The sequence below is a fragment of the Cottoperca gobio genome, chromosome 15 (assembly GCF_900634415.1).
Source record: "Cottoperca gobio chromosome 15, fCotGob3.1, whole genome shotgun sequence".
NCBI classification, from domain to species: domain Eukaryota; kingdom Metazoa; phylum Chordata; class Actinopteri; order Perciformes; family Bovichtidae; genus Cottoperca; species Cottoperca gobio.
The window spans coordinates 9,383,437-9,401,931 of NC_041369.1; the positions used below are offsets into that span (position 1 = coordinate 9,383,437).

The 18,495-nt window shown below is 39.1% G+C and overlaps 1 protein-coding gene across 1 annotated transcript in view; it reads left to right on the forward strand.

Moving 5' to 3' along the window:
• Positions 1-6,109: 6,109 nt before the first annotated feature.
• macrod2 (mono-ADP ribosylhydrolase 2) overlaps positions 6,110-18,495 on the forward strand; it is a 367,748-nt gene continuing 355,362 nt past the window's right edge. Inside the window, exons 1-3 of the mRNA XM_029450205.1 lie at positions 6,110-6,381; positions 10,453-10,554; positions 11,922-12,035. Of these exons, the coding sequence (XP_029306065.1) occupies positions 6,345-6,381; positions 10,453-10,554; positions 11,922-12,035 (253 nt within the window). The 5' untranslated portion in view covers positions 6,110-6,344. The remainder of the gene's footprint in view (positions 6,382-10,452; positions 10,555-11,921; positions 12,036-18,495) is intronic.

Consider the following 18,495-nt stretch of genomic DNA (forward strand, 5'->3'; position numbering starts at 1 on the left):
TGTTTTCAGCCAGTTAAAAAAAAAAGTGAACTGCAAGGGATATGATACATAGGAGTTCTCAAAAATGTTGGAAATATGCAAAAATGATTGCTCCTCAGAAGGTTGTTTTTATGTCTAAGATGTAAAAATGACACTTTGAATAAACTGATGATCGTTCACTGACATCCCGTGCTATATCTTCAGGCTATCAGATTTCCTATCTCACAGACTGTGATAAAAAGGCAGTTTACTATACGCAAACAAAATGCGACAATCTAATACAAAAGTATACTGTATATGTATAACCTCAGATAATCTAAATTCAACACCAGACCAATATCATACCCTGAAACAGCTGCGTTTATGTTTATGGTCCAAGCAGAAGTTGCATGGGTGGAGCAACACAAGCACATTCTTTAATCATAATGTACAGCGTAATGTTGTTTTCTTTGGATCAAGTCAACGAAGATGAAAGAGTGCTGTTGAGAAATGAACAGGGGGAGAGCATGGGAACAGGGTGCAGAGTGCTGAAGAGGGGCCAGCTCACCTTTAAGTGGTGGCTTTGGTATCGCATGCCATCAACTCTCTGTGTAAACTTCTTCATGCTGTTGTTGTTGGTGTGCAGAAGGAAACTGTCAGACCAGTTTAAATAGATGTGTTATCTGTTGTGACTACACAAACTGTAGACATGATTTATTTTAGGCCTTCTCCACTTCTTCATCTTGAGAGTTTCACAGCACAGCCCCATCATAAGCTTTAAAGTAAAAAAACATCTACATTTTACCATAAGAGTGCTATATAACCTGATATTTTAGGATAGCATGAGAAAATACATTCTTAATCCTTCCACTATTGTACTGGAAAGTTAGAACTAGAATATATTCTTATAAAATATCTTAATCTATACATTTTGCAAGATTGCTGTCGAATGATTGGGTTATTGTGTCTGTGTTGTACTGTGGTGTTATGGCGGAGATAGGAGGTCAAGAAAAGCAAAGGGTCAGGAGCCAAGACCAAGACAAGATATTCTGCTCTATCATCCGGCAGACATGGTAGATGCTCATTTGAGTGAGTAAAGCTCCACTGTGAGTATTTGCATGGTCAGAGGATATTTTGATTCGTCTTAGAACACTGCAATACAACATTAAAGAGATTTCCACCTTTCTGTTGTAGGAATTGTTGTGCTGGAATTTCTTTTTGAGAAACAGACAAACTTTGTATGAGCAGAATTATCTTGTAAAGACAATTGTTGATAAATAGAAGCCATAAGAGTTTGGGTCACTTTCGTGCCTATGCTTTGAACATCTGAACATGTTGAACATCTATCCACACTAAATCTATTCTACTTGGGTTCAGCCAGCGATCAGGAAGGAATTCCTGCTGCTTTGAGCAGGCAGAAAGCAGGCACACTCTGGTGTGAAGAGACATGCTGGATGGGGGCTTTATCAAATACAGTAAAATAAACAGAGGGAGCCGTTGAAACACATTTTGCCAAAGCTACAACCCACAGGAATCCTGCAGGAAAAGAATACTCACAGTGTGATGCTTTTTTAATCCAACCCCAAACCAATTCTAAGGATGTAGACTAAACAATGTACCGCTCAGAAAACCACTATATTCACATCAGTACATCACAATGAATCTCATGACAAATTGCTCTTACAGTTGAATTACAGACTCAAGGCCAATTTGTTCTACAACAAAAAATGCTTGTAATCATGAAAAAAAGAGAGATAAAACCATAATATCTAATTCTGAGATACAGGGCAGAAGCATACTGCCTAAGGATGCACACAGGAGATAACTTTTTAGAAAGAAAGGTTCATACCTGGTATGAGTGTTCACACATCAAAAGACTGACTGCTTCATGGGTAACAATGAACACTTTGTCAACTTATTTTTCTTCATATTTATAGGACAGGACAGAGCTAAGAATATAATGTGAAAATAAAAGTTACCATACTAAATGTGCAACAAACTCAAAATCAGTTTTTCTTGTGTACTGTCAAGTAGATGCTGAACACAAACACTCATAATGAATGCATAGGAGGTGTAGTCTGTGCACAAATGAGCTAGACTCTACCGAGGTACTTCTCCGAGGTTTCTGGGCTGCTTCTCACATCTGTGGAACAGATGAGCATAATATAAGACAGCACACAATGGACGATATGGGCAGACAAATGTTTGATTGAGAAGGTTGAAAAGAACCCACACAAACCACCAAACTATAGTGTTTTCATGTTTAGTGTTGGCATTGCGTCAAAGACAGCACTCAGCGAGTACAGGACAGATTCTCTAAAAGTGCAGGAGAACTTTTTCCACCTCTGCTGACTGTACATCAGAATAATTCAAGATGTATTTTTACAAATGTATGTGAAAAACAGTGCTTAGTTTAAATGTATGTGTGCACAATTTGTCTTTCTTTACCAGAAATCCCCCTTACAGACCAGGCTACAGGCTTTAACATGCACTCTATGGATTCACACTGTCAAACATTATCTGAGGCTTTCAGGAAGAAACCCTCTTATTGTCATTGGCAAGATATGAAAAACTGTAAATAATTTAAGGCCTCTGCTGAAAGCCTCAAGGGCCAGTTGAACATAAATGGCTTAAGCCCAGTTATTCACTAGAAGTATTTAGTCTACATCATCACAGGCTTGAGCTTTGACTGTGACTCCACCAAGTACTGTGCTAAACAAATCATGAGTTTTATTATTAAGCAACGAGTGTGAACAGACATGATGATATAATCCCTTCAGGCATTTACCAAACCAAATAGTCACTAAAAAGCCATCAAAGGATTTACTGATATTGACATAAGAACACATATAACCAACAAGCCCCTGGGCTCACTTTGAGTTATGGGTAATTTTGTGCATTTCTTCGTGGATAATTGTGTTGCTTGCTGTAATTACGTTGCTATGATTATAAATTAGATATGAAAAACATACATATCAAGCCAACAAGAGATTAGACGATGCAATGTTCTTGCAAGTGGCTTGTAGGTACATCCTAATCTTCTTGTGCTGTAACCATGACAATAACAATTGCCTACGCAGTCTTACACAAATAGATACTTGAATGTTTGGAGCAAACAGATTCTGCCCTGCACAATCAGCTGGTCTGTGGAAACAGCCTGCTGACTTTTATCTTTTTGCTGCTCATCAGACATCATGTTGTCTGCATTACACCTGTTGAACAATGACTGAATCACAAATCAAATAATTACATAGTGTATCCAGCAAATACTAGATACAATGTATGGAAATATTTGAAATCACTCTCAGTTAAAACAATGAAAAAGCCCGCACAGTCCACAGTATCATTGTTAGTTTATTTGTAATTGGTGATCAAATCTCAAAAAGACAAAAAAGCCCATTAATCATGATAGTGATCGGACCCAGGAATCCATAGTATAACATTCAATAACACTTTAAGGCCATCTTCACCCTCACAGGTGTTTTCAAATACTCTGGCTGATTAGACCTTTAGTCAGGTTAGAGCTGGATCGAGCTTGAAATAATGCTCAAATCTCTACGGACCAATAAGAATGATAACAGGGTAAGTTGTCCGGCCCTAACACATGCAACTATACTAACAGGTGACTGAGGGAGATGATTGCACATGCTAACACAGAAGAGGTCTAATCAGGCAACACAAGTCAAAAACATCTGTCCCTCCAAACAACTTGTGAGCAGTCCATTATTAGACAGGCACAACAAATTGTGTCTGATCCAAACCACATTCAAACTTTGTATGTGTACGAAAGCCATGTGTTGTTAAGATGTTGACATGTTTTTTCTTTAATATGCAGTATGTATGATTTGTATCTTCTGTGGAACTGCAGGACGTGTTCCAGAACAAATTTCCTTACTGGAACAATAAAGTATTTTGTATCGTACTGTAAGTGAGAACACCTGTGACTGGACTATGGGTGTGTAGGGGCTTTAAACTCATAACTAAAACTATAGTTGAGTGTATTTCAGTGTAGTGTAGCAGTAAAACCAGTAGTTAGTGTAAACTGAAATGCTTGAAGTTTTTAAGTCTACTCAAGCCTAATAGAAATATTTAATGCGTTGTTGAAAGGTCAAAATAAGAGGTCAGAGGTCAGGGCCTACACACTTTGGATTTAGCATCTTTTACAAAAACACTACAGCATGATGGGAAGCCAGTCTCCTTCTTAATCCCCCTCCCCTTAAATATACAAATATCAGAGAGAGCGTTAGTTTATGTAAAGCTAGCTAACATTTCCTAAAAGCAGTAATTCCTACATGCCTCAGTGAAATATCTGAACTAACCTTATTGGCTAAGTTTAGTTTAGAATCACAAATCTCTTTCAAGGTATTGTATGAGATGCCAACTCTGACCATTACTAATTTCTTCCCCAAGCAGAATCACTTTGTGTGGCTGCTGCTTATTATGTTACAATACTGCCATCTAGTGGTTTGGTGGAAATAGTACAGAGGGAAAACGGCAAAGGCCACTTCATTAAAATCTAATCTTTGTTTAAATATAGGGTAAAGGAAGATACTTTAATTTGCAATTCCCAGGGCTCTGGCTAGGGAAGCTCTGCAGATGACCCATTGTGGTTTTAAACCAAACAGGCAATGGGTATAATATTCTAATATTGTGTAAATCCATATAAGATAGACTGGAAACTAATTAAGATATTACAAGGACAAATTATGTATTTATGTGCCGGATGTGAGAGCTGATTACTTTGTATTAATTTCCTAAAAAGAGTAACAGCTCAAGGAGATAAAGATCTTTAATTTGACTGTAATATGAGACGTCTGTTGAACACTGTGAGAGAATTTTTGCCACCTTGGTCCTGGGAAGCATAAATCCTTTGCACTTTGTAACATGAATTTTAGATAATACATGGAGCATGAATCTAGCTTCCACCTATACTGTCAAATTTGCTGAAAAACATTTTCACTCAGCTGAAGTGTTGACATGAAATCTGTATGTATTTCAGTAAAATAACCCTCAATATAAAAAATCTGGATCCAGATCAGAGTACAGCTTGGATGAAAGACATTATCCACTTTCAGATAATGTCAGCGGGCTCAGGAGCAGATGGGTCTGGACCAGAGCAGAGCTAACACAACAGATGACAGACGGTGGTCTCTGGAACCAGCTTCCATGACAGCCTGGACTAACTGGTCGTATCTGGTCTATCCTATGACATGCTGTCATCTGCCATGAACAAGGGCAGGTTACCATGCATCTATTGCCTTTTGTGTGTTGGGTGATATATAATATAATATTGACATAGTCACATAATAATTGTTATCTCAGATACTACTGGTCAAATGTATAATTAAAACTGTCTCCATGTTGCTAAAAATCCAAACTATTACCCCCTAATGGATATATCATTACATGTAATTTAGCAGACGCACTGTTCCAGAGTGACTTACAGTGAACTGACTACAGGGACAGCCTCCCTGGAGCAACTCTAGGTTAAATGCCTTGCTCAGGGGCTTAATGTTGGCAGCCCCTGGTAATTAACTCACAACCTTCCGGATGATATATTTGAAAGCCTAACCACTAGACCACTATCATGGTACATATCATGCAACTAAACCATCTTACCATAATAATTTAATATAACACAGGGATTAATGATAGGAATAGTCAGAGGTCTGACATTTCAGTAGGTTATTATAATATTGGCCTCCAAAACCTATCATATCACTGTATGGACCTGCATCCTACACTTTTGTCTGCAATGTGATACAATTGGAATTCTAAATACTGTAAACAATATTGCCAAAAACAAACCTATTAATAAGTACACACACACACACACATACATATATATATATATATATATATATATATATATATATATATATATATATATATATATATATATATATATATATATATATATATATATATATATATATATATATATATATATATATATATATTTATTTAATTTACAGGACTGTTTACTTGCAGTGACTCAAAGCAGACTCCACTCTGTGCAGTTTCATCCCAGTGGCCCGGCGTTACTAGCCAAACACCTCACACGCCAGGAGGATGAACCGCCGGAAACAACCTCCCCTGCGCGCGGTCCTTATCCGATTGACTCAGTAGCCAGACCAATCGCGTGCCCACTTCCCCGTTTTCGACACCCAATCATTTAGCCAGGATTCGTACACATAATTTACGGCACATTCACGGTAGGTTGAGCCGGCTGAGGTCCATAGAAATTTGACAGCTTCACAGGTGAGACAACCGTCCAGAGGCTGTTTCACTTTACATTTCAGTTTTTTCCCAGAGCACTATTCACTGTGAGCCTGGGGTTGCCACAGTCAAAAAACAACCATTCGAAGTCAAACCATTCCGGCAGCATGAGCAAAAAGAAAAAGGACTGGAAGAATGAAAAAGGTAAGGCTTGTTTTGGGGAGAATGGGGCTATCATCCTCTCCATGGCAGACAGCATGAATTTAACCATGCCAGAAGATTGACAGCCACTCTTTCTGTCTTCTCCGTATTGCTGTGACACTACTTACTATCGAGACTATTCGGTAATCAAACACGGTGACTGTACAGATGTTATAATGATGTTGCGCCTCTGTTTAGCTGCCGTAATGCATGTTTGACATTCGCAACAACACTGTTCACATGGTGCCTCTTGCCTGCTCATTAGCTAACATGTAAGGCTCGCGCAGATTTTTGCCAGTTAGATTTCTCCTAACTGACACATCCTGCCTTCCACCTGTGTGATACACCATCAGTAGCTCCCAGAGTTGCAAACAACCTGCTCTGCTTCTAAATGTTCCTGTAGCCAAACAGCAGACACACCGACGTAAAACAAAGGAACAGGATGTCTAATGGTTTAAAGCGTTGTTATTTATAATTTATTAGAGGCCAAACATTTCTGTTTCTGTTTCGGTGTCAAACGCATATTAAAAGTTGCGCATGATGCTAGTATGAAACTCGCATATTTTCCTCCGAAGTGCTTTTAGTTTCCGAGACATGTACAGGATAGACCTGTTGTGATTCAGAAACGCATGCTAGCCCTATCTTTGTTCATACATTTTTATTTTTTGACACGGTGGAGCTTTCTCATGGTAGACGTTTTCACTTGTCACAGTGCATACAGCACAGGTGTAATCAATCACATTAATTAGTGATGGCTCTTTTCAGTTTATGCCACCTTGCCCATTTATGACACTGAGTGAGCATGCACAATACAAGGGCCTTGCAACTAGCAGCCATCATTAAACATATTTATTTCACCTGTGGTCTTCCTGCTACATGTCAAGATACAGTACTACTTTATGGGATTAAACTTTATTCCTTGCATATCACATTGGCTGAAGAACTACTGGTTCAGACAAGTTTTTCCAGCACTGGCCCTGTTCAGCACCGATGTGGCCTCAATAATAACTGAAGCAAAAATTGTTTAATCATTGCTGATATTTTTGGCACGTTATTCTTTATAATTTGTTGTTGGCTGGGTAGTTTTTCTTGTGAAATACTGCAACAGTTCAGTCAGTGTCTTGCTTTCAAGCCTGTTGACTTGAGTGTGTGGGAAAATAATTTTAATGGTCATTTAAATTCTCTGAGCAAAGGAAATAATTAATCTTAGCCAACCATTTCCAGTTTGAGCAGGTAGCAGCATGGAATGAACATCAAAGTAAATCAGATTTCATATTCTGAGCATACACCCCTCTAGCTCATATTGCGTTAAGAGGAGATCAAGGCAGGTCAATATGTGAAAGAAATTCTGATACTTAAGGAATTGAATGTGATCATTTTTAAAATAGTGGTTAGTCTGTAGGCTGTGTGAAATGTAGTACCAACAAAGATAAACGATTGCAAGTTGTGTTTGCAAAATTAACCTTATTTTAAAAAGGATTGCAGGATGCAGTCTATTCTGAAGTTGGATAACTTTCTTAAACAAAATGAACTAAATAAGGATATAAATAGTATTAAAAGACTACATAAAATGAGATGCTATGTGACCGGCAGTCACATCTCCTTTCGTTTTGTTATCACTAGAATTTGGTTCAGGGAAGTGATGAGTGACTGGCCTTACCATCCAGGACTCAGCAAGTACAGAACACAATCATATGGCACTTAGCAGTTATGCTGCGGATCCAGTAACGCACACAATCTTGGTACTCATATTTAATAAAGCACATTTTGAGCCCATTCTGTTCTCATGGCATCTAAACTAAGCTTTGGGATTCTTCAACGACCATAAGTTCAGCATAGTGACAAAGTGCTTAAGTGTGGTCCAGAGAGCTTTGCTGTGTTCAACCTCAGAACTGCCTTTTTATTCATCCATGTAGAATAAAAGCAGCCTTGGGATTGACAGGAGTGGGCAAGAGGGAGAGAAAATACATAAGGGATAGCATGCATATCCCCCACTGTGGAAATACCTTTAATTATAGCCTGACAAACTGCAAGATGTTGCCAAAACATGACCGAAGGATCCTTGTATTTCTTTCCGAAATATCGTCTGCCCCTACTGCCTCAATATATAGAGGCAAGTCTAATAAATCTCTCTAATGTGTAGGGTATTATTATATGCAACAAGCACCAATGCCTAGACCTCAACATTTGTTGTAAAGAGCCTAATATCATAAACTATTATGATGCTTTTGTGTATTGTCATATCAGATCCAGTTTGCTTAAACTGTTTTATAGAGGGGAGGTTTTAATTGACGGAAGTCCACTCTGCGTGCACCGGGGTATTTGGTGAAGATTTCACAGTGAGGCACGTAATTAGAATGAAGCTTGTTTTGCAGAACAGCCCATTGTTGTTTGGGGAAACCGTAGCAAGGTGAGGCTTTTTTGACCGCCAGTGGAGATGAATATGAGCTGTGAGGACCTTAGAGTGATACAGCAGTGCAAAGGTTAAGCAGCAGCTGTATGATGTACTAATGCCCATCAATAATGTTGGAATTTCTTGTAAAACCAAACAAACGTGTCTGTATATGTATCACTAATATATTTTGAAGTATATTTTATTCTTGCATTTATCATAAATCAATATTTCAGCATGAAGAGCACGTCTTTATTGCTTTACATTACATGTCATCTCAAAATCAACAGTGGATCCCCTTGGAGCAACTCAGGTTAAGTGCCTTGCTCAGGGGCACAATGGTGGCAGCCCTGACATTGAACTCTCAACCTTCTGGTGTTGTATTTGGAAGCCCACCACCCATTTATTTGTTTGCCATTTTTGGCAATTCTAAGTGCAACAAGTGAAACTAATGTAATTTCAGAAATGCAATATAAAACAAGACGATACATATTCACTATACATACTTTTATAGGATAGCTACAGATATAAAAACACAGCAGGCTAGCCAACTCTGTCTTCTGCATTTGGCAGTTCTCGTCGTCGTCACACCTGCTGTCCCTCTCTTCCAATACACCTGGGAAAGAATATTTTTGCATGCCTGATCCCTCCCTGACAATCTTCTGAAACTATATCCAGACATCCAGCATTCAATGGAAGGGATCTGATTATGTGGCTGCTGGTCATAACGTTTTTAAGAAAAACCCCAAATTGAAAACGTTTTGTGCCACTTCAAATAACAAAACAAAACGTTCTGGATTTGAATCGCATATGACTTTGTCCAGGGATAGAGCCGTACAGAGCTGGAGCAAGGTAGGACAAACCGTTCAGAATGCAATGAAGTTCAGGCTACAGGGTTACTTAGTGCAGTGGCTCTAATCTGAGAGCCACGGAGACACAAGAGTATGCACATTTTCATTCCAGCCAATCCACACAACAGCCAGTTTCACTAATTATCACACCCACATCCAAATAATTGGGACCATAGATTATGACTAACGTGTGAAATCAACAAGCGGTGGTGAGGTGTCTGATTGGAACAAGAGCCATGGTTTTGGGTCTCCATGGCACATGGCTGAGAACCACTAATGTAGTAAGTGGGTTAGACTGCCATTCAACCACAGTGTACATGTGTTCAAACGTTTTGGATGGCAAGCAGCTACACTACTGAAGTGTGTTTTAGCAAGACTCAGATCCCTACCAGCTCCAGTAGTGCTCCTTCGTTGCCGATCCTGCACTTTGTCTGCACAAGCCAAAAAGTGATTGTGATGCATGAAGCAGGACCACAATATTTAATATCACATTATTGGAGATGACATTTTTCATCAAGACAATTTAGGGAGCCAGGGAAGCTGGAGCAGTGAGGAGTGGGACATGACAGTTGATGATGATGATGATGATGATGGTAGAAACAGGTGAGCAGTGGAGGAGGAGTCCTGTGTGGTGGCCAGGTGAAGTAAGGGAAGTGCGCTGGGAGACTGTTTTAGACACAGATTTTAGTGAATTTGTGGCTCTCACTGGCACTGAATGTTACATTTGTTACTAGCTGTCTGTGCCAGTACCAAGTCTATTCCCCTCTATCTCTTTTTCTTCTTCAATGGGACCAGCTTTATTCTCAAATGTATGGTGTCTTTCCTCCACAGAGAGACTGCTCCGTCTGGATCGGGAGGAGAGACGGAAGGAGTATCGTCGTCAAGATTTTATATCTTTGGACAAGATCCCTTCCTGGAGAGAGGAAAATAGACGTAAGAGAGAATGCAGATTGTTGCTGAATGCCTTTTGAGTTGGGTGCGGATAATACACTGACACATTACATTACTGGTTACAGTATGTTGAGAAAAGTTAGTTTCAAAAATACTTACAGAATATTCTTGAATACTCCATTCTAAATAATAATTCATTAATTAAGCTGAAAGGTTACATATATTCAAAGTATGTTTTAAGTACTTTTTTAATGCCTACTGTACTTTAAGAACAGCTATTAGCATTATGGCTTGTGCTATAATAGTGTTAAAGGTCTGATCTTGAAAACAACCAGAAAACCTCATTTATATTCACAATACTGGATTGCATTTTGTTCAAGTAGCAGCATGATATTCTGCAGGATTTTATTATTATTATTATTATTATTATTATTATTATTATTATTATTATTATTATTATTATTATTATTATTTATTTCCTTTACATTTGTTTTAATTGCTTCAATAAAAAAAGCAATTTGGTATAGTATAAGTAGAGATAACATTGAAGAAAACTAATTGTTATATAAAGTTGTAAGTGTAGCTTAATATGAAATATGAGTTCTCTTATGTGTACCTAATGCTGCACAGAGGTTGTGTATAGAAATATATAATGAGGGACAATGCAAGTGAGTAACTCACAAGAGCTTTAAAACACAGTAGTTTAGGGTGGTGGCAATGTGTCTTATAAAACCAACACCGACTACAATTGATGTTCCGTGAAGTAGAATGGTATCTTTTTTTTAGGAGTGCTTGGTGATATGCAGACATCTGCTGTGGTGTGTTTTTCTCTACAATAAATTAAACGAGGTATAATAACTTTTGATGGCAGTTTGGGAGGCTCTTAGCTGATTTATTTCCCCTAAAGAACCAGTATGAACCGCTGACTCGCAGCTTCTTGGTTATTAGCTTGGCTCAACTCTGAAAGGAGGTGCACTCTACAAAATAGTCATGGCTAAACTTGCCTGACTGGTTATCCAGAATATACTATTTCATAAAACATACCACACATTATATCACACAATTTTAGAATTTTCTTACAATATGGATGAATACAAATGACTACATAAGAGTTGCACATTTTCAATTCAAATGTACAGTACATACAGTTTTGTCCAATTCTGTTTAAAAGAAATAAAATAATTTTCCTGATATATTTCTGTATAGGTAACAGCAATAATGGATGCATTGAGACTTTTTTCTCCATCAACATCAGCACATTTAAATTAAGATTAAGTACATTTGAGAACCATTCATGAACCTGCTCACCTATATTTAAAGGCAAATATTATTGTGCAGATGTATTGAGTGACTTTATTTGAATGTTCTTTTTTTGAGTTGACTTTATCCTTTTTAAAATGTATTTTCAGCCAATGACAAAGAGGAAGGGAAGGAGCTGACAGGTGGAGGAGGGCCGAGTGATAAAGTATCTCTCTACAAAGGAGATATTACCGTCTTGGAGGTGGATGCCATAGTCAATGCTGGTAAGGATCTGACCTTTGACCTTTGGGAGCTGTTGGATGGTGTTTGCTGCTTGAAGGCAGCTCTGCTATTAAGTTGTCCTTGGCTGCCCTCTACTGTTGAGACTCAGAAAGTGCTTGTTCCTGAAGCATTGCACAAGTGATGAGTGTTATTGAAGCAAATATTAAACTGGACATCAGCTCTTGTTGATCTGACTTCCCATACGCTGAAATACAGTGACTAAATTATGTTTGAACCATTTCTTACTTAACTTTTGTGCCAGTGAAACACACGGTTAATGTCTCTATTAATTTTAATTTGGTTGGCAGTTATGTCCACATAGATTGTCATGAATGTGGCATGTGTGTGATGTAATGATTAGTGGTCGCATAATCAATACAGCTGTCTGGTTAATATTTGTTATAGTGAGAGGAGGTAGAATCAGAGAGGGTTAGCAGAATGCCTTTTTCAGAGATTTCTGCTGCTGTTATGTAATTTTCTGCAGTCTGCTCACAACCTACACACAGTCAGAGGAGGACAGGTGCTAAAAGATTGCTTTACCTGTTGCTTGTGCAGCTAATGCTCAGGACCATTTTTCAGCTATAGGCTTGATGGTCCCACACCATAGCTGTATAGCAGCAGCATATTAAACATGGTCTACTTTTGCTTTCTGCAGTTGTATTTCATAACTTTTCCTTCCTCCCGCAGTCTACTAAGCAGTGTGCATCTCGTGTGAAATGAATACTCTATAATTTATGCAAGATTAATAGATGTGAAAAACAGACTGCTCTGTTGGATAAGGCTAATGAATTTAATCTATTATGTAAATACCCATCCTGATGAAGATAAGGTGACTTGACATTCTGAATCGTCGTCAGCATCATGTAAAGGACAAATGTGCGGTTTACACACCTGACGCACACCGAAAAGTCATGGTAATTGTTTTGTTTTGTCGACATTTTGACCTTTACAAATGTAGCACTTGTAGTTGATATTATACAATTCATATATTTAGTTGTTTAACAACTGCTGGATGTCTGAATTGCATTATTGTAGGGCTGTAATACTCAAGTAACAGCCCGCATGATAGGGTGCCTGGTGGCTCGCTGATCATTTTCTAATTCACAATGAAAATAAATGGTTCACAATAGGAATTCTCTTGTACTTTAATGTAAATAAGGTGCCAGAGTGTAGGCTTGGGTGGTATATATTTATCATACCTACCTGACTATATCGTATATGACAGCATATGACAGTGATGGATTGCCTGTTCCACTAGTAGAGACTGAACTCTGATGGCTCGTGCTGTGCACTACGATATATCAAATCAAAAACTCTGGATTTATATATTTATTTTTTAGTCAATGAGACCAGAAACTGATGTTATAGTTTAGACTGACAGGCATGTAACCCTCTTTGATTGCACCCATTTTGTTGCCCGTCTATGTTATTTACATTTAATATCTTAAACAAATCAAGTTTAAGGCAGTGGATACGGTGAGCAGCGTTTTTTATTAGGTGACTAGAAAAATAGCACATATGAGAATGGAAATGAGGTTCAGGAGTGAGCATTGCAAGTTTTTTGTTTTAAACTGTGGGATACTACTGTAGCAAAGGCAGGCAGTTAATTCTGCCAGACGTCCAGGCTCTGATTGAGCTACATGTTGGCCAGGGGGTAATTCATTCTGTTTAGCAGGCTGTCAGAGGGTCTGAAAGGTTGAAGGAATTGCTGAAGCCTTTTATAATTTCCAGAAGGTCTCAGCAGTTGGCCCACTGCTATATTCATACTGCAGGACCAGTTGTCTTTGTACAGGTGGTTGGACTGATAAGAACATATTGGTGGGCTTCGCTGCCGAGTTTTGTTCACCATCTATAAGCGCTCTGCTCAACAACAGTAGTATGTTGTGAATGTCAATTTGACAATGTGACTGGATTTTTCCAGAGCATGTTTTTTTTTGTCATTGGTAACAAAGGACAATGATTTTACAGTATGGCATTATAATGCATCCTATTAGATGAATAGGCGGGACAGGCTCTAGCTGCAATGGCTCTTGTCCAAATTTTTGTGAGTAACACAGTTCTGAACAAACATTGCGGAAGTTTGACAACGTAGTTTGATAAGATCTTGAGACAGTTTGTTCAACTTCTTGCCTTTAATCTATTCACTGCTTCCAATCTATAGCCTGCAGTACTTCCATTTTCTCATGCTGTTTTTCCATTTAGGCTCAGCGCAAGGAGACTGCTGTCAAGTGTGTGACCTTTTGAGCTCAGAGAACATATTGGCCTAAATGTTAATAAACTTTCAGATTAGTTTTTTCAAGTTCAGAGACTATGCAAAATGTAGGTACATGTGAAGGTTGCTGTGTGAAATGTATGGAAACATGAAGGGAGGAATACATCTTCACATATTTAGGCTACTTATTGTACCCTTCTGTGTGTTCAGTGGACATGTACAGGAGCACGTTGTCAGTATAATCCTATGCTATGCTTCAGAATGAGGATGTAAAATTGATATAATAATTACTCCATAACGTCAACTTTTCAGGAAGGAGGTAAAGCTGTAGTGTTTCTAGCTTGTTTACAGCTGACTTGTTTTTATTTTACCTATATTCACCTAACATTTTAAAATATATTTTATAAGCCAAAGGCACCACATTTGTGCAGCAAGGTTTTGTCATGACTGCAGCAATTTGTTGGTTGCAAAGGAGAAATGTCTGTAATTTTAGGGGACACAGGCCAACTTGGTACTGCTGTTATGGTGGCTGCTTATAGCTTTGAGAGGGTGTCAAGTTGCTTTATGTCCTCCATTAAAGTTTAATTATTAGGCTCATTGAGTTTTTAATTCTTCCTTAATTCTGTTTGGCTGGAGGTTGGACAGAAGGTGCTCAAACTGTCACCTGGGTGAGAGCCTGGATAGTGCATGACAGGAGGGGCTGTGGTGACAATTGGTAAACTGCAGGGGTGGAGGGCAGGGTGGCCATATCATGACAAGGTGGCTTCGGCTGCAGCATCCAGCCCCGGCAGATGGCCCAACTCATCCTACTCTTTAGAATGAGCCTGCATTGATCAGCCACCACACTGCAAACAATGTTGTTAGGCTCATGCTCCCTTTAACCCTCTTCCTACTGTTCTTAAAGGATGAAAGTGACAGGGAGGCATTTGTTCAACACAGTGATCTCATTTTTTTACCAAGCACACTGTCTATATTTCATTATAGGAATTCAGACTGCTTTGTCCTGGGTATTGATTGCTTGGGTATTGATTGCCTGTGTATGTAAGAGTTTTTGCCCAGATTCTACAGGATGCATTTTCCTCTTTTGTATAATAGCTGTATTATATTCAGCATGCAAATGACAATACTGTGTTGTTCGGTAATTTTCCCAAATATCCAACAATTTCCCTGATCCTCTAGTAGCCCACCTTGTTGGCATATATCTTTGGATTGTTATCAGACTATGATCAATGGGAAGGAGGAAACGATCTCATTTGATCAAGACCTGTTTCATAGATAATTGAAGGAGTTTAAATGTAATGCATGTCATTACTGTTGCTTTAACATGGAAAACACAGGATCATGTCTGCTATTTTTCGTCTTAGTGCATTGAGTGCATGCGAGCGTCACCATCCTTCTCAGATCAGAATGAGTTTGTAAAGATAGCGGTGTGGAGTGGTGAGGACTTTTCTTATCATGATGACTCTGGTAATTATGCACAGGGGTTGACTCCTAATCCATTACCTGTAAACCTTTCCCATCTTTCTGTGTTAGATATTTTTTTAAAGGAGCCAATTTAGTGTGCACAGGGAATCTGGTTATGAACGCTATAGAGAAACTGAAGGGCTTGAGATAAGTGCGAGAAAGGCAATTGGTATTCAGTTGTATGGAGCTGCTCGTACTGCAGTCATCACAGGTTTGAAGAGAGCAGTGACCCTCTGAGGGCAGAATACCATGATCCAGTGGAGATTGACTTTTATAACTTTTTTGATATGCAGGCCATTCAACATTGTTTGCCTGTTGGGCTGCTTGGCACACAGGCATCATTTACTTTGAGACAATATTTGAATAAGAACAAGTAAAAAAAAAAAAAAAAATTAAAGGTGCCGCATTTGAATCATTATTCATGTGTTATGAAAAACAGCAGCTATATGCATGCAACATTGAATTTTATAATTTGTATATTATCAGTAAAGTGGTAGAATTTACTTTCTTTTAAGGCTGAGGGAAGAACATGGAAGTTGTGGTTCATCCTTCCCCGCTTATTGGAAACCTCAGGAGTTGTGGCAGCACAGCAGCAGTGCATGATAATGGTGTGTAATGTCCAGAGAATATTATATGCTTCTTTGAGACACAAGCCTTAATGGAGAGCACTGCCTTATTTATTAGGGAATGACTCTGAGTGTCTGGTAATATCTTAGCCTGCATATCACAAGGCTTTTCAAAGTAAATGTGACATTTTTATTCTCTCGTTGAGCTCTTGTTCTATGGACAGTATAAAAAGGAAGACTTTTTCATTGTCGCAAACTTGGCCCAAGTTTAGGGTTCTTTTTAAAGGTGTAGTTGTAATATATGACAATATATTTTCCAGTCCTATTTTGCGAAAGCCAATACTCTTCTGAAATTGTTTTGCTGTTTGAATCCAAAACATTTTCTGGATCTGTTAAAATAAGGGACACTACATTACTGTTATGGAATGGGGTCATCTTTTAGCTGATTGGGACATGCCGAAGAATGATTGAAAATTGAGAATGAAAATTTACAATTCACTTTTTCATGCCCCTTAGTGATTGATAAAGCCTATGACTTTTGGATTTGCTTCCTACTGTTTGGGGATCTTGTAAGCATAGACTCTTCATTAGATTTTCTGTCAGGCCAGGATTTGCTGCACAACACACTCAGCCCCTGGAGAGTCTGGCTCGATGGGTCTATCTGTCTCTCTGCAGATTCACACCCTGTGCCATAACCTCTCTGAGTGATGCAGCAATATGACTGCAATTTTCTGTCACTCTGGTCACACACACACACACACACACTATATTATAAAGCATGGCAGAAGACTGCTAACTTCTTGTGCAACTTGTGATTGTTGCACTGTCACACACAAGAATGAAAATCAATGCCCTCGGCTGAGAGAACTTGCTGCTCTGTTGAACAGTGAAATGACTCCAGTGAGTGGGTTGCATCGAGTCCTACACTAAAAGGTCCAGTTAATCATATCAGCTCTGAGAGAGAGATACAGCACAAGGCCCGTGTTTCCCTGTCATCAGCGTGTGAACAGAGGTGACAAACCAGCTGGCGAGCTTCCCCTACTTCCGATTTCAGCTCGATTTCTTCCCTGCCACTGTCCAGATTGTGAACAGCCTTGTGGTCTGCCTCATTGTTTGGTCAACATCAATGTTGTTTACCTAATCTCTGTGGCCTACGAGGTGCCAACATGGCCAAATAGAAATCATTTTTCACAAGGTGTGGCTCATGGAAAGTAATCATGGGAATCTGTGCTGTCGGTGTGTATCCGACTGGCACTTAGAGAAATGTCTCCCTTTCTTTGAACTGCTAATGGTCTATGACCGTATTGAGTGTTTGGGAGAATGAGCCTCCCCGTCCTTCCCAGTCACGCATTTTGTGACCCAACCCACACCACCTTCTCGCTCTCTAACACAAACACTCGCCCTTGAAAACACAAACACCGCATTCACACCCACACAAAGTGATGTTTGAAACGGACTTTGTGTCTTTAGAGACAGTTGCCAGTGCTCATGAAGAGGCCCTGTCATTCAGGTCCTCACTTGTCTACTCGGTGGACAGAGAACTTAAGTCGTCGTTGTCAAGGTCAGAAAGTCTCTGTTTGCATCACTGTTTTTTTTTTTTTACTCTCCCCTTCTCCTTGCCTCAGTTTCAGGACAGGGAGGGGGGGTAGTAGAACAAACATTTCAAAACACCCAGCCGTATGCTGCACACACGCCATCTCATCCATCAGGCCTGTGAGTAATTGAGAGGGTATTCAGACGGGAAATAATCTCTCACCACCTTCTGTTTCTCTTTTCCGTTGTCTCATAAAAGTTGAGGATCTATAAAGGTCATTGAGGTCATTTTAGAACATGGAAAGAAAAAGATATAGTAAAAACAAATATGAGCATTTTTACTTGGTGAGGAAAACTTCATGTATTTTAGTGGTTTAGGGATCACCTTACAATATGAAGCCCTGCGTGCGTGTGTATGTGGGGTAAGGGTAAAACCCTTAAAGTAGATGAATTCAAAGTATAAAGCAGGTAAAGCTTTTATTTAACAGATAGCATAGCAGGCAGACCAACAGATAAATGGGCTCAGTGCTCCGAAAGCTTACGTATCTGTTGACCTGTAGGGGGCACTGTGGCTCTACCTAAGTATTGCTGACATCTGTGATGGCGAGTAAGTTTGAGGAGTGAGATGACTGGCCTGGTGCTGCATTTCAGATGGATAAATCTGCTTTTTCTGCTTCCCCTTCACAG